Here is a 23,815-nt window from a genome sequence, read left to right as displayed (position 1 = left end):
CAAATCCCCAAGCTTTAGCCCTCCAAATAAACCACGCAATATTAGCGACAAATCCACACCCCACCGCCAAGTCCTCCTCCGCCGGAATCTCGAGCTCCGGCGACGACACCCTCTCGGAAACTCCCTCCTTGGAGCGACTTTGTTCTCTCTCCCGGCGTCTCTCCGTCTTCGCCGGGCTCTGAGGCGGTCTCCGGCGGGCCTCCGCCGGAAGGTGGTGGTGAGGGTTCTACTTCTTCTGCTGCTGGCCTGAGGTCCCCGCAACCCCGACCTGCATGATGGGGTTTTCCCTCTACCCCATGAAGACGTCGACGCGCCTTCTCTGGAGCACCAGCTTCTTCCGCCATAAGACCATCTTCATCCTCGCCTTCTTCTTCTTTTAAGCTCCCGCAGGGAATCCCCTTCGATCGATCGATCGATCCAGATCGACATCCAAGGGAGACAGAAAGAGCACATAGACACTCATATCTAGAAGCGAGTACCTAGACAGACACATACATACCCGTCGAATCCAGATCTGACCGTCGATCGATCCGATCTAAGACCAAGGGATGGGTTCTAGCTGTCTGATCTTTGATTCCTCTTCGTCCTCGTCCTCCCGCGGCCGCCTGCTCGTCTTGGGCGGCGGGAGTCCCATCTTTCAAGGTACTACCTCGCTTGCCGCTATTTTGGTCCGGCTTTGGTTCTGGCTTGGTAAATGTTTTGGGGTGGAACTGAAGGTGTGAGGTCGGTGGTGGCTGGGGAGGATGGCGGTGCGAGCAAGCGGCGGCCGTTCTTCACCTCCCCGGATGAGATTTATGAGGAGTACTACGAGGAACAGCTGCCGGAGAAGAAGCGCCGCCTCACGCTTGAACAGGTAATTCTTCTTCCCAGAATGATCATTACTAGTATTTTAGGGTGATTTTCCCTAGAAATTCTTTTACCGATCGCCCCTTCTCAAATCACCAAATTCCAAATTTGTCGCTTTCCTTTTGTCCTTCGACCGATCTCATTACTAACCCTAATCATAAAGCAGGTGTGTGTTAGAGAATTAAACTCTGAAATGGTAGGTAAAGCGTAGCTCTTATTTTCAACACTCGTGTGCGTTCTTAAGATTCTCTTCGTTATCATCATAACTATTAGAGAATCAAAACAAAAAAAGAAACCAAAAGAATGGGACAAAATGATTTGTTGTGCAAAATAGCTGAGTCAAAAAAAAAAGGGGTCTTTTTTGCTTGGTCAAAGTGGAAAGGAAAAATTAGATCACAAGCAATTTATACATTAGTGTCTCAAAATATTTAGCTTATGGCATCATATTTCTACGATCTGTGTTGCTTTTAAGTCTTCTACGAACATAAACTGTTATTGTAATCCTGCAAAATTTCATGCATATATTCATGTTGATTGATTTATCGAGGGATGGTAACCATGAGTTTTTGGAGTAAAAAAGATACATTTATTGGAGCGGAGCTTCGAGGAGGAGAACAAGCTGGAGCCTGAGCGAAAGAGCGAGCTAGCTCGAAAACTAGGATTGCAACCGAGGCAGGTGGCGGTCTGGTTCCAGAACCGGCGTGCTCGATGGAAGAACAAGCAGCTCGAGCGCGAGTTCGATCAGCTCAGATCCTCTTACGACGCTCTCCTGGCCAATCACGATGCCCTCCTCAAGGACAACGACCGCCTGCGGTCGCAGGTACTCTCTCTCTCTCTCTCCCCATATGCTCGACACCGGTCACCTCAATCTGACAATTTGCTTTAGGTAATGCAATTTGTGTACATACTTTATTGCTATATAATTAAACTATGTTCTACCACTCATGCACTCTAATTAGGTCAACCAATCTGGAGTCTTTGGAAACTATAATGCTTATAGACATTTCGTGTTTTCATCGGTTGGCGCAGTTGGTCGTCCAAAGTGACGGAAATGTCCTTAAGATTTCAACTTATAGCCTGTGTTTCATGTCTTTTGCATGCATAAAATATTATCTGGACGGCTGTTGTGCTGACTCCACTAGCAAAATAAATACACGATTGTAGAGCTATCAAAGTGCTACAGATGTACGAAAATCATATGAAAATAAGTCAACAATGTTCATGAACCTCTGGTGAACGTCACCATGAGTTGACATGAAGCTCAATGGTTACTAAGTCAGATTCCAGCATGAATGTGAGTGGAATCCTGAAAAGACATGGAGGGACTCCCATTATTCATAAGGTCGCGCATGAAACTTGATGTCATTCATTAAGAGATTGTAATCTTGCAAATAGCTTAGATAGATAATCATCTCTCATCTCCTTTGCCTATTATTAGCTGAATTAATTAGCGGAAAAAGCAGTTTAAAGCGTGTGCTATTTCCGCTAATTTACGGGTGAGATTAACTAGACAACATCTCTTGCAGGTGAACTCACTGATCGAACAGCTACAAGCGAAGGAGCAGGGTGCATCCGAGGTCACTGGGGTAGTGCAGCATGAGCAGGCGGCTTCAAGTGCTGATCTGATGGCCCCGAACATCCAGCAGACTGTGGAGTTGAGCACTGGGAGTGGCGGGAGCACAGTGGTGGTCGAAGCGGAGGGCACTAACCACCCGGAGGAGAGCAGCCGGCAGTCTTACCTCCCGGAGACCTACCACGGTGTGGGGCTGGTCGCCTGTGGCATCCGCACCGAGGACGACGATTTGAGCGACGAGGGATGCAGCTATTACCCTGATGCCATGTTCATGGAATTACAACACCAGGAGGAGGAGGCCCACCTGCCATGGTGGGAGTGGGACCAAATGTAACGTGGATGAGTACAACCTTCGCTCGTGCGTGCTGCTGCTGCTGCTTCATTTTCTTCCTCAGTTTATGTTCAAATGTCCACGACTAGTACTGTTGCATGTGTAGTTTCTGTAATGTATGAAGGAATGTTCGAAATCTTGCATGAATGTCCGGAATAAGTGGTTGGAGGAAAAGACTCTACATACATATTTGCGTTTATGATCTTTAGAAGAAAACTATGTTTGTGTTTCTGGCTTTATCTAAAATCAAACCCCATGCAACTTTTAGATGGTTTTTTTTTTGGGGGGGAGCGGATTTATTTTGCTATTGAACATGGTTCTATGAAATGTATTGCTTCGAGTGAAGCATGAATTCATGGAGGTCACAGCAAGAACTCCAGCTACTGCAGGCTGACTCAACTATGTCCCAACTTGGAGCTCATGAAACTATCACATGGACTGGGTGGGTTGGTGGTCCTGTTTCGTTTGGCCTATCTGTGTGCTCCTTTATTCTTCACCTGATGTTGACACCAACCATCAGGTTCATCTGGTTCCATGATTTGTGCTGCTGACACATCCACCTTGTTGATGTGTTGTTGCATCTTGAGCCACAGCACTGGCAATTTGCAAGGGCTGCTGGTTAGTATTAGGCGGCCAGACACCTCCGTCCACATGATGATGCTGCTTGTTTGCGACCATCCCATGGCCGCTCGGCTTTTCCCAAAGCTGATCCCTCACGCAACCGTCGTCGGTCGCAGTCTGCCCTGTCTCACTGGAGAAGAGCAAGTCACAGTAAGAGGCGGGCATGAGTGCTTCCTGTTGGTGTTTTCAGACTGCTGGAGCTGACGATCTCGAGAAGAAAGGTTACCAAATCATTACGTAAATTACTGATACGTTCCCATGTACTAAACTCGTGATAGATGGTTTCATGAATACCATTAAAAGATACAATCAATCTGCCATAGCCAAATGAATTCCACGACTGTCCTATGACGACATGTCATTATTGTTTTTCTGACACTACAAATCCATTTCCGATGATAAATGTGTTGGTGATGGAGGAACAAGGAAGAAACAGAATACTACGATACGAGTAAAAAGAATCCTTTTGACTCAAGAAAACTGATGTAGTATTAAAAACAGAAGGAACACTTACAAGATACCAAATGCACAAAGACTCTTTATCTTCCTCTCCTCAATCTCAATATCTTGCTAGATGAACTACGGTCCTATTTATAGGACCTAATGACAACCACCCTATAACTACTAGATCATAAGGTAGTTATTGAAACTACTAGATCATGATCAAGTGGTTATTGAAATCATCACGTAACCACTAGATCATGATAACAATCTAGATAACTATGAATCATATCTCAACACTCCCCCTTGATTCATAGTTGCATACACCAATTCGCGACATAAAATAAATATGCTTTCGAAATGAAAGTGATTTGGTGAAGATATCCGTAACTTGTTCATCCGTTCCACAATACTTCATTGTGATAGCTCCACTTGCCTGAAGTACTCTTTCGATCATCTAAAGCTCCTGCACAATCACTATCAGTGAAACCAAATAATTTACATTTAAATTTTGTTTTGAACATCCATTTTAACCCAGTCGCTTTCTTTTCTTTCGGTAGATCCATTAGCTCCCAAGTTTCATTCTTCTCAGTTGACTTGATTTCCTCCTTCATTGCTTTTCTCCATTCCTCTTTTATAACTGCATCCTCAAAAGTTGTCGGATCTGAAATAAACAAAGCAAATGTTGAGTTATAAATTTCTGTCAGTGATCTGAAATTTCTTAGAGGGGTTTCATCTGAGGAATCTAAATTTGAACTGCTATTGGGTGAGGTTGACGATGAATTTGTTGGAGCAGGATCTGTCACTTGATTCTGCGAAGTGTATAGTTCTGCTGGAATCTGCATTTGTGTTTCACCTTTATTGGTCTCCCAATTCCAACTTGCCCTTTCATCAAACATAATATTTCTGTTAATAATAACTTTGCCACTAATAGGGTTATATAATCGATATGCATTAGATTGTAAAGAATAACCAATTAAAATGCATTTCTCTGATTTTTCATCAAGCTTGTGATGATTTTGTGAATTCACCAAAGCATAAGCAATACAACCAAAAATTCTTAGATGTCTATCACTTGGTTTCATACCATACCAAGCCTCAAAAGGAGTTCGATTCATAACAGCCTTTGTTGGTGAAATATTCAACAAATAAACTGCTGTTGCAACTGCTTCTGTCCAAAACTGATTTGGAAGATGTTTTCCTTTAAGCAAACTTCTTGCCATTTCAACGACAGTCCGATTCTTTCGCTCAGCTACACCATTTTGCTCCGGTGTATATGGTGCTGTCAATTCTCTGTGGATACCATTTTCTTCACAAAAAGAACTAAACTCATTAGATAAAAATTCACCACCTCTATCTGTCCGAAGTGTCTTTATATATCTACCACTTTGTCTTTCTACAAGTGCCTTGAACTTTCGAAAATTATCAAATGTTTCAGATTTCAATTTCAAAAAATATACCCAACTCATGCGACTATAATCATCCGTAAACAATAAAAAATATTGACTTCCACCAAATGATTTTGTATTCATAGGTCCACATAAGTCAGCATGAATTAATTCAAGACAATTAGATGCTCTCCATGCTTTTCCAATAGGAAATGGTTTTCTACTTTGTTTGCCATATATACATCCTTCACATACGTCAAGCGTATTAATCTTAGGCAATCCAAAAACCATTCCTTTTTGACTTAACAACCTTAAACCTTTAATGTTAAGATGTCCATATCTTAAATGCCATAAACTAGACTCATTCTTTTGAGTTGTGATAAGCGCATGTCTTTCAATATTTGACACATCAAGTGGAAACATCTTGTTTTGTGTCATGCAAATATTTACTATAATCAAACCAGATTTCTTATCTCTAATAGTGCATGAACCATCATCAAATATTACTTGATATCCATCATTTACTAATTGTCCAACACTCAACAAATTATGTGATAAAGTAGGAACAAAGAAAACATTATCAAGGTATTTTACCTTCCCTTGATTTGTCTTCACCTCAATTGTTCCTTTCCCTTCCACTTGGATTTGCTTGTTATCTCCAAGTCTAACATTCAACTTGTGAGTCTCATCAATATCTCTAAATATTGATTTTATGCCTGACATATGATTAGAACATCCACTATCCAAAAACCAAATATCATTTGAGATGTTATGAATTTGTGAATGAGTCATAAACAACTTACTATTTTCTTCAATTTTCTCCACATAGCTTGCTTGTTTTTCTCTTTTCCAGCAATCTGCCTTCATGTGACCAAACTTTTTACAATAGTGACATTGAATTCCACTTTTGTAATTTTTTTGATCATAATTTGATTGCCCTTATTCATCAAAGTGTCCTCTTCCTCTTCCATTTCCTCTACCACGAAATCCTCCTCTGCCACGTCCTCTTCCTGTTGATTTTTTGTCTTCTTCTGAAGTAGAAGACTCTCCCTTAACCTAAAATGCATTTTCTTCACTTTTTTCAAGTGACCTGTTCAACCTTACTTCATGTGCTTGCAAGGAACCCATTAGTTCATCAAATGAATAAGTAGATAAATCTTTTGATTCCTCAATTGCGGCAACAACATGATCAAATTTCGGAGTTAAACTTCTCAAAACCTTTGCAACAATTATATGATCAGGAAGATGTTCACCATAAGATTTCATTCGACTAACAATTTCAGTCACTCGAGAAAGAAAATCTTGTACCGATTCATTGCTTTTCATGAACAAAATTTCAAACTCACGACGGAAGGTTTGAAGTTTTACCGTAATCACCCTTGATGAGCCTTGAAATTCATTTTGAAGTATCAACCAGGCTTGCTTTGAGGTTGTCGCTGCTGCAATTCTTGAGAAGATCGTCTCATGTACAGCTTGTTGAATGAAGAACAATGCCTTTGAGTCCTTCTTTCTATTCTCCCTCAGCCTGATTTCGTCATCTGGATCTGCATATCCATTCTCTATTAAGTCCCAAAGATCTTGAGACTTGAATAGAGTCTTCATCTTGATACTCCAAAATTCATAACTTTTGCCCGAGAAGATTGGGATAAGGGGTTGAGACACGGAATTGCCGTTAAAAGCCATAATGCCCAGTTCAGATTGAAACTAGGCTCTGATACCACAAATGTTGGAGATGGAGGAACAAGGAAGTGACAGAATACTACGATACGAGTAAAAAGAATCCTTTTGACTCAAGAAAACTGATGTAGTATTAAAAACAGAAGGAACACTTGCAAGATACCAAATGCACACAGACTCTTTATCTTCCTCTCCTCAATCTCAATGTCTTGCTAGATGAACTACGGTCCTATTTATAGGACCTAATGACAACCACCCTATAACTACTAGATCATAAGGTAGTTATTGAAACTACTAGATCATGATCAAGTGGTTATTGAAATCATCACGTAACCACTAGATCATGATAACAATCTAGATAACTATGAATCATATATCAACAAAATGAACGGGTATTTGTGCTCTCCAGAGTAACTTTGTGGTGCTTTGGAAGCTTCAAACATGGCATTACAGAAGCTTATAACACCCAAAAGAGGCGGGCTGCTTTTGGGTGACAAGGCTGGACGTTGGTGTCTATTAGTGCCTACTATCTTTGATGGCTGTGGCTGACTAGAAATGAGAAGACTGATTTCAATCAGAAAAATTTTTTCGTAAGGCTGTAGCTTTTAGTCTTGACCAGTGGTCAGGCTAAAACTATATGATGATTAATCTGCAAGGTATACGATGGTAGGCTAGGTGGCTTAAACCCCAAAAATGGATGGGTGAAAAAACTGAACTGTGATGGACCTCTTGAGTATGATCAGATAGGGTGCTTAGGATTTGTTCTAAGATACAATGCTAGTAATGTTATTTTTTTGTTGCAAGCACAATGGCGAAGCAGTGGAATATCTTGTAAGGTTGCTGTAGTGGGGGATGGACTCAAACTAGCGATGACGGATGGCTTATTCTCACATCTATATGAAATCTAAATTTAGGAATATCGGTGAAGATAGGAAGAGGAACCCACCTCCTCCCTAGTGCCTTCTCCTAATACATGATATTTGCGTCCTCCTCCAAAGTAAGTTTTGATATATTTGTGATTTCAATATACGTAAGGAAAGAAATGAGATAGTCAACTAAATTGTCAAGAACTTACGTACGACCCATCAAATCTTCTTATTTCTTTCTAAAGAGGAGTGTAAAATATAAAATTATTATATAAAAAATTAATATCAAAATTGAAATCAAGCATCATAGATCTAAGATAAAATGTGCATACATTTTGAACATGATAATCAATAGGGTATATTGGATGTCGTGAAGTAACACACCGTGTGATCCGTATGCGCTATGAAGCTACATAGGAAATAAACTAAACTCTCATTCTCTTTTCTTCCTATTTTCAGAATAACTGTAATTGATGGAATAGAAAAAATAATTGGGAGATAAGAGAAAAGATGTCTATGATCATGATAGGATCCCTATAAGGTTTTGTTTATATATAAACAAGAGTAAAAGGTCTATAAAAGATAATTATGAGAGTTCTTTTCATCAAGATTATCATCGAATGAATATTACCATAATTAATTTTTTTATTGATCGATGTTCGTAATTAGAATCTAATTAGATATATAATATATCTTAATTAATTAGATGAGATCATAGAATCTAACATTATCTAACTTATCTAATTAATTAGTAAAATATAAAAGAGTTTAAAATTAAAATAAATAAAATAAAATATATTTAAAAATAGTTTTGCTCTATTGGATTCTAAAATTTTAAAAATCATTTATATGCACACGAATTTAAAAATGTACTAATAAGTCTAATAAATATAATAATATTATATTAAGTCTAACTAATAATGTAAGTCATATTAGTTATTTGTTATCATTGTCATACTTTCTTCTATATACTACAACACTATTAGTCTTTCCTAATATAATCTAAAATGACCCTTATATTTTATTTTATTAAGATAATTTTATTATTCATATTCAATCATAATATATATATAAATGTAAATAGGAAAATAAAAATAAGTAACTTTAATTACATAAACAAGAATATCAATAATAATATTCTCTCAAACATGCATCATTATATCTTTTATGGGTTACTCATAATCTCGATCATAAAAATATATTTTTCAAATACTTTAGATCGTAAGGCCCGTAATTAATACGGTGATACTTAGGTTCTTATTTGACAATAGTTATTTCTAGACTCTTTCTCTAACCACCAAATAATATATGCTAATAGGCTTAGAACTACTATACTATTTATCATTGTTAAAGAAGAAAGCAATTATGGTATATCATAAAATATCTTCAATGACTTATCAATTGAGTTTAACCACACCACGTCTTGAGATGAAATTTCATAGGCATAAATTTTGATTAGTAGCCTCAAAGAATACCATGAAATCAGTTTCTACTATTAATAATATAATTTGCATTGTACTATTCTTGTAAATTGTTCTTCCAACTAATGTAAATATAATTCATAAAATGGATTTTTTACCATCGAGGTAATTTAAAAATATTATTATTTTAAATTGATCTAATTTCCTATATATGAGCATAGTCCTTTATCCCTTGTAAATATTTTTATTATATTTTTTATTATAATTTTCTAATATTTAATTCCTAAATACTTGTAATAGACTTGAGCATATAATAGACTTTCAACTATACGAAATATTTCTTTTATGTGTTTTTTATTTGATTCTTTTATAAGTCAATTTTTAGAAAACACTAGCTTTGATTAAATCTTACACTTTTGTTATTTGATTAACAAAGCTATATATTAAATCTCTCTAAAATTTGATTAATAATTTTTTTCTTAAATAATCTTAATAATTAATGAGATGTATCCTAAGTATCTCTATGTCAATAAGATAAGTTATCTCAATTATATTAATTATATTAAAATTCATGTGAAATTTTTTTAATTTCATGCAATAAACCAATATCACAAATTAATATCTACGTACAAGACTAATATAATAAGTATTTTCACTGATTTTTAGATATAAATACTAATTAATAATATTTTTCTTAAATCTAAAGAAAATAATGGTATCATGAAACTTTATATTCTATTATGTAAAAACTTATTTATGGTTATAAATAGATTTTTTAAATTTATGTACCAAATTTTATTTTTTTCTTTATAAATTGTTTATGTTAATTCATATAATTTTTTTCACCTAAATTTTCATTCAAAAAAGTTATTTTCACATTCATCAAATATAACTCAAAATCATAATAAGTCATTAATATTATGATAATTCTTAACGAGTTCTTTAAAAAATATAGAAAAAATATCTCGTTATGGTTAATGCTTTCTTTATTAGTAAAATCATTAACCATAAGTCTGACTTTATATTATTTGATATAACTCTTTAGTTATATTTATTCTTAAAGATTCACATATAACAAACTCTTTCACAATTATTAGCTAATTTGACCTGTGATCAGATGCTACTCTAGTCTATTGATCTTAACTCTTCTTTTATTGTATCGTACTATTTTTCAAAATTATCACTTTCCATAACTTATGAACATAATGAGGAATCATTTTGATTTTTATATCATAATATAATTCTTATAAATATATCACATACTTATTAAAATTAGTATGTCCCCTTTCATTTTGAGATTTTTTCAAAATTATCGATTATGGTTATTCTACAAGTCATCAGCAATAATATTAATATTTTATAATAATTTATTAATGTTATTTATTTCTCGCCTTCATTAAGTTATTTAGTGATTTAAGGAATAATAATTTTTTGAATATAAAATGATAAAAGTGTTAGGATCAAGAGCGACACTAAGAGGAGGGGTGAATTAGTGCAACGGAAAACTTTTTGGATTTCAAAAGTCTTTGTTTCGATTAAAACTGATTCCAATGAAAATGGTTTCGATTCAATCTGTTTCGAAAAGAAATTGAATTTGAAAGCTTTCGTAAAAAAACAAGAGAAGATTAAGGAGATTTGCAGTAATGTAAATTATACAAATGAAAAGTAAACTAGAATTTAGAGTGGTTCGGTCAATGTGACCTATATCCACTTTCAGATTCCTCTTCCGTTGAGGTCACTAGCATCCACTAAAGACCTTCCCTCAATATGCGAAGGCCAACCACCTCTTTACAATGCTTTCTCCTTTTCCCAGGTGTAGGAGATAACCTTTACAAGTCTCACTCCTCTTTCTTGGATGGTTACAAGGCTAAGAGATGAAGGAAAAGAACTCTTCTCACTTTTACAACACTTTTAAGACTCAAGAATTCAAGATTATGCCAATGCTTTTGTGTCATTTCATGTTGAAAAGGGTGAGGTTTTTATAGGCTTCAATGACTTCAAAATTGAAGCAAAAAAGTGTCACATCCCCGGATTCTGGGGTACTGGCGGTACCACCGTTGTTATTGGGCGGAACTACCGTCACTGATCTAACACTAGGTGGTACCACCGCTGGTAGCTTTCACTATCGGCGGTACCACCACCTAGTCTGGGCGGTACCACCGCCCAGAAATCCTGGGGCACTACCTTCCAGGAGGTGCCACCGCCAGCCATAGCGGTCCCACCGCCGGCCATAGCGGTGCCATCGCCGGCCATATTTTTAGGGGCTGAATTGGCTGCTCAATTCGGCTAATTCAGCCCTATTGAGGGCCCAATTGGCCCCTAATTAAGTTAGTGGAATTACCTCCCAATCATAACTTAATTTATACTCTAACTATGATAAATAAGACATAATCACAGTACTTCTTATTCCGATGTGCCAATTGCTCTTCCGGCGAGCTTCCGACGTACTTTTGCCAAATATCTGACGAACTCTCGACAATGCTTCGGCGGACTCCCAGTAAGCTCCTGGACTTTACGACGATCTTCTTGGCAAGTTCCGACTAGCTTCTTTGGCAAGCTCCTAGACTTCTTGGTTGGTTCTGGTAGAACTTCCGATGAACTCTCGAACTCCCAATGAGATCTCGATCTTAACTCTGGCACAACACCTACTTTATGTCTTGCTGCTATCGTAGTTAATCTTGCACACTTTTCTCAACATATAGATTAGATCAAACAATTTATAATTGACTTCGTCATCAAAATATGAGATTCAACAATCTCCCCCTTTTTTATGATGGCAATCAATTTATGATGGAGTTAACCTTAATTCCCCCTATCTATATGCCATACTTGAGAAAAGACATTTTTGAATTCAAGACCTTTGAATTCAAGAAACAAACTGATCAGATAAGTTTATTAAATTTATCACCATGTACATCATGATTCCTATCATGATCTAACATTCTCAAAATACAATACCAAGTATTTTTCAAAATGATATCAAGGCATGACATCCATTTTCAAGTATGATATTTCAAATATGAAAGATGACAAAGATAGTAATTCATCATTTTATGACAAGATATCAATTATAAAATAGTAATTTAAGCTCTAGATATCTTATCATAATGAAAGAAATTTATCAAGCAAACATTTCAAGTATATATGATGAAATACATTACAAACATTTGTCATCAATTTACCACATTTTGGTATTATTTCTCCCCCTTTGTTATCAACAAAAAGGAGAACAATTCAACAATACAAGTGTAATAAAAAAAATTTAAGCAAGTTTTACACTCAAAAGTTCTCATCATTAAATGTTATCAACATTAAAGCGATAGATTCCAACAACTTCTCCTCATTTGTCATCACATTTTGTATGAAGAGAGAGGAAAGAAGGTAAGGAGGAAATCCATTAAGAACTCAATTTATGAAATGATTTACATCAAGTCAAAAACAATAAATAAGTTTTCGTTAAAACATGCTTTTATTTTGACAAAGAGAAGGGATTCATGAAAAGGATCGAGATATCCATATGAAATCAAATCCCCAATCTTGCAAATAATTATCACATATGAAAATTTATCTTTTAATGATTAAGATATCTATTGGAATTCATGAAATTTATCTTTCATGAGAAGAATAAAGAAGAATTCATGGGAGAGGAGTATCACATGAAGGAGAAATTCACATTAAAAATTTATAAGAGTGAAACCATAGTGAGAAGAGCATTACATCAAATCCATTTCTTATTAAAAATTCATAAGAGTGAAATCCGTGAGAGATGCATTTGTCAATGACTTCCATGTATCAAACATCAAGATATATAAATGCACAATCACTTTATGCATCATAAAATATTTCGGTATAGCCTTTCATCACTCTTTGCATGAAATATCATTATTATTACATTGTAACATTCAAAAGTTCACAATATTAAGAATCCGATAATGCATCATTTGTATAATAAAGAGATCACAAACTCATAAAATTTTTTAGCACAGTGTTTTGACATCAAAGTAAGAGTTATACCATATAAGTAAGCATTTTATTGTCATGAAGCACACAACCTTATCATGTAAAATTTGCATCATACGAGGAGAAGATTCATACTCAAACATCATATAAAACTCATACGGGAAAATGCATATGGTTTATTGCGCATACTATAAGATCATGATTTTAGTGAGTGATCTAAAGAATAAAGAAAGTCCGAAAATAAAATTTAACAAATTCATGCATTCGGACAAATTAACATTCATAATTCTCTTCTAATAAAATCAAATTATTCTTCACTTAAATGCTTTGTAAAAATATTGGCTAATTGATATTTCGTATCAATAAACTCTAAGATTACATCATGATTATTAACATGATCTCATATAAAGTGATACCTAATATCAATATGTTTGGTTCTAGAGTGTTGAATAAGATTTTTTGTTAAACATATTGCACTTGTGTTATCACATTTCATGGGAATGTTTTTAAGATGAATCTTATAATCCTCTAAAGTATTTTTCATCCACACAACTTGTGCACAACATGCACTACCTGAAATGTACTCAGCTTCGGTTATAAATAGTACAACCGAGTTTTGTTTCTTGGAAGACTAAGAAACAAGTGCGTGTCCTAAAAATTGACATGTTCCGGATGTGCTTTTTTCTATATAATCTACATCCAACAAAATCTGCATCAACATAAGCAATTAGTTTAAAGTTCTCGGATTTTAGATACCATAATCCTAAATTAGTGGTACCTTTAAGATATCTAAGAATTCTCTTAATTGCTTTAAGATGAGATATCTTAGGATTAGATTGAAACCTAGCACAAAATCCTACACTAAACATGATATCCGGTCTAGTTGCGGTAAGGTATAGTAAACTTCCTATCATACCCCTATAAGTTTTTTGATAAAAGCTCTCTCCACTTTCATCAATGTCTAACTTAGCGGAAGTACTCATGGGAGTATTAATAGCCTTTGAGCTATCCATATTAAACCTTTTTAGCAAATCTAAAGCATATTTTGTTTGACTAAGAAATATACCATTACTTAGTTGTTTGATTTGTAAGCCTAAAAAGAAAGTTAATTCCCCCATCCAACTCATTTCAAATTCAAGACTCATACTTTTAGCAAATGATTCACATAGAGATTCATTTGTGGAACCGAAAATAATATCATCAACATAAACTTGAACAATAAGAAAATTATTTTTAAATTTTTTGATAAATAATGTAGTATCGACCTTGCCTTTAGAGAAATTATTTTCGATAAGAAATGAGCTAAGTCTCTCATATCAAGCCCTTGGGGCTTGATTCAATCCATAGAGAGCTTTAGTTAATTTAAACACATGATTAGAGAGATTATTATTCTCAAATCTGGGAGGTTGTTCAACATAAACTTCTTTAGAAATAAAGCCATTAAGAAAAGCACTTTTAACATCCATTTGAAATAACTTAAAATTGTTACTACTAGCATAGGCAAGGAGCATCCTTATGGCTTCTAATCGTGCCACAAGAGTGAAGGTTTCTTCATAATCGATACCTTCTTCTTAGTTGAAACCCTTGGCTACTAATCTAGCCTTGTTTCGAACCACAATACCAAATTCATCTTGCTTGTTTCTAAAGACCCATTTAGTACCAATAATTAAATGGTCATTTGGCCTAGGAACAAGCTTCCACACTTTATTTCTCTCAAATTGATTCAACTCTTCTTGCATTGCGATAACCCATGAATCATCTTTCAAGGCATCGTAAATGCATTTTGGTTCAATTTGGGAGAGAAAAGCGGTGTTGGCACAAAAATTCTTAAGAGAAGAACGAGTTTGAACCCCTTTTGATGTGTCTCCTATGATTAGCTCCTTATGATGAGCATCTATATACTTTCATTCCTTGGGTAAGGATGTTTCAGAAGAAGATGCATTTAAGTTGCTAGATGAAGAAGGGGTTTCATTTAAATTCAAAGTATCAAAATTAACATCATTATCAAAATCATTTTTCTTGACTTCGGAAACTTCATTAAAAACAACATGAATAGACTTTTCTATAATTAAAGTTCTTTTGTTAAAGATATGAAATGCTTTAGAGATAGAAGAATAGCCGAGAAAAAATTTTTCATCGGATTTTGCATCAAATTTTCCTAAGGCATCTTTTTCATTTAAGATAAAACACTTACACCCAAAAACTTTAAAATATGAAACATTGAGTTTTTTTTTGTTCCACAACTCATAAGGAGTTTTAGCGATTAATGGTCTTACTAGAACTCTATTCATGACATAGCATGTCGTATTTATGGCTTCGCCCAGGAAATATTTGGATAGGCTATGTTCGTTTAACATGGTTCTAGTCATTTCTTGTAAGTTTCTATTTTTTCTTTATACTACTCCATTTTGTTGAGGATTTCTTGGAGTAGAGAAATTATTATTGTATCCATTAGATTCACAAAATTTTTGGAAATCACGGTTTTGAAATTTACCATCGTGATCACTTCGAATTGATGAAATCATAAAACCCTTTTCATTTTGAACAAGTTTACAAAACTTAGAGAAATACCTAAAGCAATCACTTTTGTGTGCCAAAAAATAAGTCCATATGTATCTACTATAATCATCCACGATGACAAATGTGTATTTGCTACCTCCTAGGCTTGATGTAGCAATTGGTCTGAATAAGTCCATATGAATTAATTACAATGGCTTAGAGGTGCTTATTTGGTTCTTTGGTTTAAAACTACTTTTTATTTGTTTTCTTAGTTGACATGCATCATACACATTGTCTTTGACGAACTTAATGTAAGGAATTCCTCTCACAAGTTCTTTAGATAAAATTTGAGAGATGAGTTTCATGCTTGCATGACCTAACCTCCTATGCCAAAGCCAAGCCTCGTTATTCAAAGTCAAAAAATATATTTCAGTATAAAAATCATTAATATCGATAGTGTATACATTGTTTTGTTTTAGAGCAATCATAGATGTGTTTTTATATGGTTTTTCAATAATGCAAGCATTGGATTCAAATCTAATGATGTATCTTTTATCACATAATTGACTAATACTCAAAAGGTTATGCTTTAAGCCATCAACTAACAACACATCTTTAATAGAAAAGGTGGATTTGTTACCTATGGTTCCTTTGCCAATGATTTTACCATTGTTGTTGTCTCCGAAAATGACACATCCTTCGTCTATGCTAGTGAGATTAGAGAATTGAGATGGATCTCTAGTCATGCCTTGAACATTCACTATTAAGGTACAATTTCTTGCTCCTAGCTTGTAATGGTAAGTTTTTTTATAAAAAAGGATAATTTTTAGGTACCCATTTGACCTTGGGTGCCTAAAAAATCGATCTACATCGCTTATCATATTGCATTGAGTCATTTGAGGTTCTTTTAGGAACCTAAATCAATTTGTGTGGACTACATTTATTAAATGGACAATGATAAGCTACATGCCCAAATTTATAATAAAAGTTGTATTTGTTTCGGGGTGAAACATGTAAAGTAGGGCCTTTAACAAAGGTGGTTAGATTTTGGTGAGAGCTACTCACAAATCCGATTCCGTATTTTCTATGAACATGACCCTTGTTGGCAAGGATCATGTTCAAGGATTTGCTACCAACCTCAAACTTTTCTAAGGTTTTTTTAAGTAGCATGTTTTCCTTTTGAAGTATTTCTAGTTCATCACTTTTTGTACATGAAGCTAGACTATCATTATGCTCAACTTTTAATCTATTGTAATCACTAACAAGAGAATCACGCTCCTTTTTTAACAATTTATATTTTTTACTAATTGATTTACATTCATTAAATAAATTATGAAAATCATTTAATATTTCATCAAACAATAAATTTACATCAAATGAACTTATTGCCTCATCTCCGATAGTCATTAGTGTATAGTGAGCAACTTGCTCGGTGTTGGTTGGCTCCTCTTCTTCGGATGAGCTTGAGTCATCCCATGTTACTTTAAGAGCCTTCTTCTTCTTTGGTTGTCTCTTCATTGCTTGGGAACATTCGCTCTTGTAATGTCTTTGCTTCTTGCATTCATAACATATAACTTGTTCTTTCTTAGGTTTAGTTTTATTTTTAGTATCATTTTTAAATTTATTTTTTTTATAAAATTTTTGAACCTTTTTGACTTGGTACTCATCACTTCAAATTTCTTTCAAGTGGTCTTCTTGAGTTCTTAGAGTCATGTCCTTCTTGTTCTTTAGAAGGTTATTCTCAAGCTCTTCATGAGCATTACAAGTCATCTCATAGGTCATTAGTGACCAAATTAGTTCTTCAAGAGGAAAGTTATTTAGATCTTTGACCTCTTGAATGACCGTGACTTTAGGGTCCCAACTATTTGGAAGAGATTTTAAAATTTTATTAACAAGCTCAAAATCCAAAAAACTTTTACCAACTCCTTTTAGACCATTGATGACATCCGTAAATCGGGTGTACATGTCTCCAATGGTCTCACTCGGTTTCATTCGAAACAACTCATAAGTTTATACTAAAAGATTAATTTTTGACTTATTCACTCTACTAGTGCCTTCATGAGTCACTTCGAGTGTGTGCCAAATATCAAATGTTATTTCACAAATGGACATACGATTAAACTCGTTTTTATCTAAGGTACAAAACAAGGTATTCATAGCCTTGGGGTTTAAAGCGAAAGTCTTCTTCTCTAATTCATTCCAATCGTTCATTCGAAGAGAAGACTTTTGAAATCCATTATTTACAATATTTCATATTTTAAAATCCATTGAAATTAGGAAGATCCATATTCTAGTCTTCCAATATGTGTAATCTGTCCCATTGAACATGGGCGGACGTGTAATTGAATGACTCTCTAGGTTGTCGGCAAAGGCCATCTCTCTTGGGTTTAAAACCAAATGAGAGTGAACCTTGCTCTGATACCAACTGTTAGGATCAAGAGCGGCACTAAGATGGAAGGTGAATTAGTGCAGCAGAAAACTTTTCCGATTTCAAAAGTCTTTATTTCGATTAAAACTGATTCCAACGAAAATGGTTTCGATTCAATCCGTTTCGGAAAGAAATTGAACTTGAAAGCTTTTGTAAAAGTGCAAGAGAAGATTAAGGAGATTTGCAGTAATGTAAATTACACAAATAAAAAGTAAACCAGAATTTAGAGTGGTTCGGTCAATATGACCTACATCCACTTTCAGATTCCTCCTCCGTCGAGGTCATCGGCGTCCACTAAAGGCCTTCCTTCAATAAGCGAAGGTCAACCACCTCTTTACAGTACTTTCTCCTTTTCCCGAGTTTAGGAGACAACCCTTACAAGTCTCACTCCTCTTTCTTGGATGGTTACAAGGCTAAAAGATGAAGAAGGAGAACTCTTCTCACTTTTACAACACTTTTAAGACTTAAGAATTCAAGATTATGCCAATGCTTTCGTGTCCTTTCATGCAGAAAAGCGTGAAGTTTTTATAGACCCAATGGCTTCACTGTTGTTACTAGACAGTACCACCGTCGTTACTGGGCAGTACCACCGCTGTTACTGGACGGTACCATCGCTTGATAGGGGTGGTACCATCGCTGGCAGCTTTCATTGTTAGCGGTACCATTGCCCATTCTGGGCAGGACCATCGCCCAAAAATCTTGGGGCATTGCTTTCCAAGCGGTGCCACTGTCGGTCATATTTTTAGGGGCTAAATTGGCTGCTCAATTCGACCCAATTCAGCCCTATTAAGGGCCTACTTGGCCCCTAATTAAGTTAGTAGGATTACCTTCCAATCCTAACTTAATTTATGCTCTAACTATGATAAACAAGACATAATCACAGCATTTGTTGGTCCAGTGCGTCAATTGCTCTTTTGGCGAGCTTCCGACGTACTTCCGACGAACATCCGACGAACTCTCGGTAATGCTCCGGCGGACTCCCGGCAAGCTCCTAGACTTTACGACGATCTTCTTGGGAAGTTCCGACGAGCTTTTTTGGCAAGCTCTTGGACTTCTTGGTTGGTTCCGGCAAAACTTTCGATGAACGTCCTAACTTCCGACGAACTCTCGAACTCCCAATAAGATTTCGATCTTGACTCCGGCACAACACCTACTTTATGTCTTACTACTATCGTAGTTAATTCTGCACACTTTTCTCAATATATAGATTAGATCAAATAATTTACAATTGACTTCATCATCAAAATCCGAGATTCAACAAAAAGAATATCATATATCTTTAATATCAATATTAAAATTTTGATATTTTTATTTTCATTAATTCAAAATTTTTAAGAATTTTGTTTTGCTAGATTTAACTATTCTTATGTTATGATTAGGGCAATAATATCTGGTTAAATATTTTTAGATAAATAATAAAATACCTAGAAATAATCTTTAAATCTTTTTTCATGTAAATTGAAGACCTTCATTTTTGTAGGATAATCCTAAGTATATAAATATCTTAAGTTGAATTTTCTATTAGTATGTAACTCAAAAAGAGTTGATAAAGTAACTTGCTATGAACTCTGTTTAAGATATACATAACGCTTCACCGTATATTGATTTGGCTACAGAAGAATTATTATACTTTGATCATATTTATAAGAGTATAATTTTTCCTTTTAACAATCTTATTGTATTGCAACACACCTAGTAAGACATTAAATATCTAACTTTTCTAGGAATCCAACAAAATAATCAAAATTATGATTGGACTCATCGTATCTATCATAAAATTTAATACCTATATCGAATTTGATAATTTTAATCTTTCTATCAATTATCTATCGATTTCATTTATGTATACCTAGATGTGTTATCTTACATGATTTAGTTATGTATAATCATATCTCAATAGTTTTTCCATAAAGGTGATAAAATATCTCTCTTCACTAAAATAGGAAAAATTGAGTGATCTACGTATGTAAGCATATATAATCTTAAAGAGTTTATGAAATGATTTTTTTTTAATATTTGATTGCAAGGTAGTTGAAAACTTAATATTTACATTAATATTATACAAGCTATTATACAAAATTTTATAACCAACTGAATCATAAATATATTGAGTTTAATATTACTAAAAAATCTAATAATTATAGATAAAGAAACTAATTTTTGAGAAGTATAGGAATATAACATATATACTCAAGATACTTCAACTGAACCACATAAACAATAAGTATTCACTATTATCACTTATATTTTAAGATGATTCCCTATAACGATAATCCTTTCATACCCTTTTGGTTTTTGAGTTAAAATGATTCCTTGCATATTATTGGTAATATAAGTTGAAATGTCAAGATTAACACATCAAGTATCATAAAGGGACTTTGGTAATGATTAATTCAAACATACAATGATTAGCTTATATATTTTCCTTTCAGACCAAACATTATAGTTCATTTTCATATCATCTTTCTTATCACAAAAATAGTATTTTAACATTAATATTTTTCTTTCATGAGTTAGTATAGTATTTATAAACTTAGTTGATTTATTTGATAAATTATGGTTCAACCTTTTATTGTTACCCATTATTTGAGTAGTAATCAAAATATTATAATTTTTTTAATTTTATATTCAAAATATAACTTTATATATGAGTTAGTATAGCAGTTGTTTAATTTTAATGTGAATATTATGGTTCAATCATTTTTAATCTTGTAGCAAATTTTTAATGAGTCAAACTAAGAATAATGAGAATTAAGAATAAAATTACGTTCATAACCAATATCTTTAAGTTTTATAGTTTTATTAGTCATAATGAGGATATATCATATAATTTCTTGATTATTATAATATTAAGCTATAGTCAATTATTTCATTAAGGTATTAGTTAATGACTTATCAATAATTTTAAATCAATCTTTTAATATTTGAGTACTCTAGTTATATTATGTAATAAAGTCTAAATATTATTAGCAATTATTAAGGCTAAGCCTTTAGACATATTTCAATCATTTTATTATTTGTCTCACAAAACTTTCAGTAATTAAGTCTGTAATTCTTTTAACAAATAAAGTGTCAATATCTAACTCTCAATGTATATTGCACATATTCAAGTCATTTATAATAATTTAATCTAAAATATATATGAACATTGGAAGTATAAAAATGTAATGAATTATTATTATAACAAAATAATACAATATTAATACTTTAAGTTTTCTAATAAATATTAAACTATTGATAGAATCTCTATTTCATCTTTTGGTAAAATATTAATAGTATTCACATAAGATTTTATTATTATAGAGGACTAGTAATATTTTTGTAGAATAGTGTTAAATAGAATCTCTATTTAATCTTTAGATATACAACCCTGTAAGGATATTCAAAATAATATTATCATATCTATTATATAATTATTTGAAATAGATTATTCATTGAGATTATTTAAATTTCTTAATTATGTATATCATTATGAATATTTTCACAATGTGTAGTATTGATTAATAATTTTCTAATATAATTTTATAAATTTAGTAGTCCATACCAACGACTATATGGCTAAGATAATAATATAAAATATAGTTCAAAATATCTTATAAATAATAAAATATTTATTATAATTTATATCTTATAAAATTAACATCCTAAGCTACTTTGATGGCTACAAGTTAGAGAAAACTTAAGGATATAAGTTACAAATAATATTCATAATTTTTTTAAATCTAATTGTGTAGTACTAATCAATAAAAAAATCATAATAATTATTAAATAAAAATTTTAATCTACACAAAAAATCATCTGATAATAATAATCATGATAATATAAAATTTATAACTTTTATGAAAATAAATATTATTTCCTAATTTTAAAATATATGTATGTAAATATCTACACAAATAACCAATAATAATAATTAAAATTTAATTATCATAAGTAAAAAAAATTACAAATATGTCATATAAGAAAGCTATAAAAGAAATCCATTGAAATTTGGCCCAATAATCAATCCTATTTAATTGGACATTTCAAATTTGAACCAAGATAAATTGGACTTCTTAAAATTGAACCACCTAAATTCGACCCAGTAATCAGCCTAGTGAATTGGTTAAAATTGATTTACTAGTCAGAGTTCACCATGTCAAAATTAGCCTTGACCAATAAAAAAAAAAATCAAAATCCAGATGATCTAAAAGTATAAATTAGGTCAAATTTTGATTTAAGCAAAAAGTAAAGTTAAAATCCGTAAAATTTGATAGATAGGACATAAACGCAAATATTTAATTTTCAAAGAATTAAATCGAAACAATAAACTAAAGGACGCTACGAATTGGAGTAAAACTGGGGTTTTATTGTTTTGGGTCAAAATTGATTTTAACAAAATTTGGTCAAAACAAAGTTGTTGCCCACATCGTGCAACCCTATCCTCATGGGATTCTTCACAGTGGCTTCTCCATCGCACATAGCCAATAGATAAACTCTTCACTGCGGCATGGTCGAGCCCTTGCCGAGGAGCAGCACCTCACGATGCTTCTCCGTAGATTCCTTTCGTCATTGGCACCTCGCGGTTGCCATGCGACCCGATGCTGGTAGCTCATTTTTGTCTATTCCAATGACATTGCACGTTGCCCCTTTGACGCAGCTGCCTTGACCACGATCCATCCTCCTCACAACCGCATCATCCACGCAACAGTGAGGCATAACCTCTAGCATTCCATCGAAGACACCGACCGTGGTCAACGAATGTACTACCATGGCATCTATCCCGCGGCACCTTTGCTATGCTGCCATCATCGGCCCAATGTAGCCGCTGCACCATTGCTGCCAAAAGCAACAACACTCGCCTTTCACTGTCCATGGTGAACTATCTTTTCGCAATGCTTTCTCGCGACACGCAATTGCTGATGGGATATAAATAGAAATAATCTTTTTATAGGAACAAATACTAGAAGATCAAAATACGTAGCGGAATAAAATGGAAACACAATCAAACAGAACACCAAGATATACGTGGAAAACCCCTTCAATGTGAAGAGTAAAAACCACGGGGCAAACTAGAGATAATCCACTATGAGAATAATGAATGTACAAATCTCAATCTCTTGCCCAAAACCCTAGCAACAACCATAAGAGAATAACTGAGATATAAGGATCACGTCATTGCCCACAATATCTAAAACCTCCCAAGTAATCACAGCAAGAGCCTACTGTAGATTTGATCTAATCTGAGATGAGAACACTGCTAGATGATTGAGAACAGTCTCTCTGCGTTGTCCTTGTCTTCTTCCCTTTCTTTCTCTTCCTTTTCTGCCTTGTTCTCCTTCTTCTCTTTGGAATCTCGTGGCTACCAAGATCTGCCTCGTTGTTGCCTTGTTATAGCTTTAATCTGCCTCTAAAATGTAGCCACCACACCCCCTTAATCTTAATTAGGGTTAGGTTAAGAGGGGGTGTGGGCTGTGGGCTGATAAAGCCCACATGGGCTGAATATGGGCCATCAGCCCAACAATCTCCCCCTTCAGCCCATAAGGGAGGCTGTCCCATGACTCCTCAATGTGAAGTCATACCGACCAGCTGTCGGCATATCTCCTGTCTTTCTTTTGGTAAGGTCTTCGTCAACATGTCTGCTTCGTTGTCATCTGTATGAATTTTCTGAAGCTGCAACTGCTTCTCTTCAAATACATTTCGAATCCAGTGGTATCTGACATCTATATGCTTTGACTTGGAATGAAACATTGGGTTCTTACACAAATGGATGGCACTTTGGCTG

At 34.1% G+C, this 23,815-nt stretch overlaps 1 protein-coding gene across 1 annotated transcript; it reads left to right on the top strand.

Moving 5' to 3' along the window:
- On the top strand, positions 1-3,017 carry LOC135593351 (homeobox-leucine zipper protein HOX16-like). The gene is made up of 4 exons (XM_065083320.1): positions 1-642; positions 717-853; positions 1,427-1,666; positions 2,373-3,017. The coding sequence occupies exons 1-4, from the start codon at positions 549-551 to the stop codon at positions 2,751-2,753; spliced, it is 852 nt and encodes a 283-aa protein (XP_064939392.1). The 5' UTR covers positions 1-548; the 3' UTR covers positions 2,754-3,017.
- Positions 3,018-23,815: the final 20,798 nt, after the last annotated feature.

This window comes from Musa acuminata, chromosome BXJ1-9 (genome assembly GCF_036884655.1).
Source record: "Musa acuminata AAA Group cultivar baxijiao chromosome BXJ1-9, Cavendish_Baxijiao_AAA, whole genome shotgun sequence".
NCBI classification, from domain to species: domain Eukaryota; kingdom Viridiplantae; phylum Streptophyta; class Magnoliopsida; order Zingiberales; family Musaceae; genus Musa; species Musa acuminata.
Note: the sequence above shows the minus strand (reverse complement) of the source record. Positions and strands in the feature narration are given on the sequence as shown.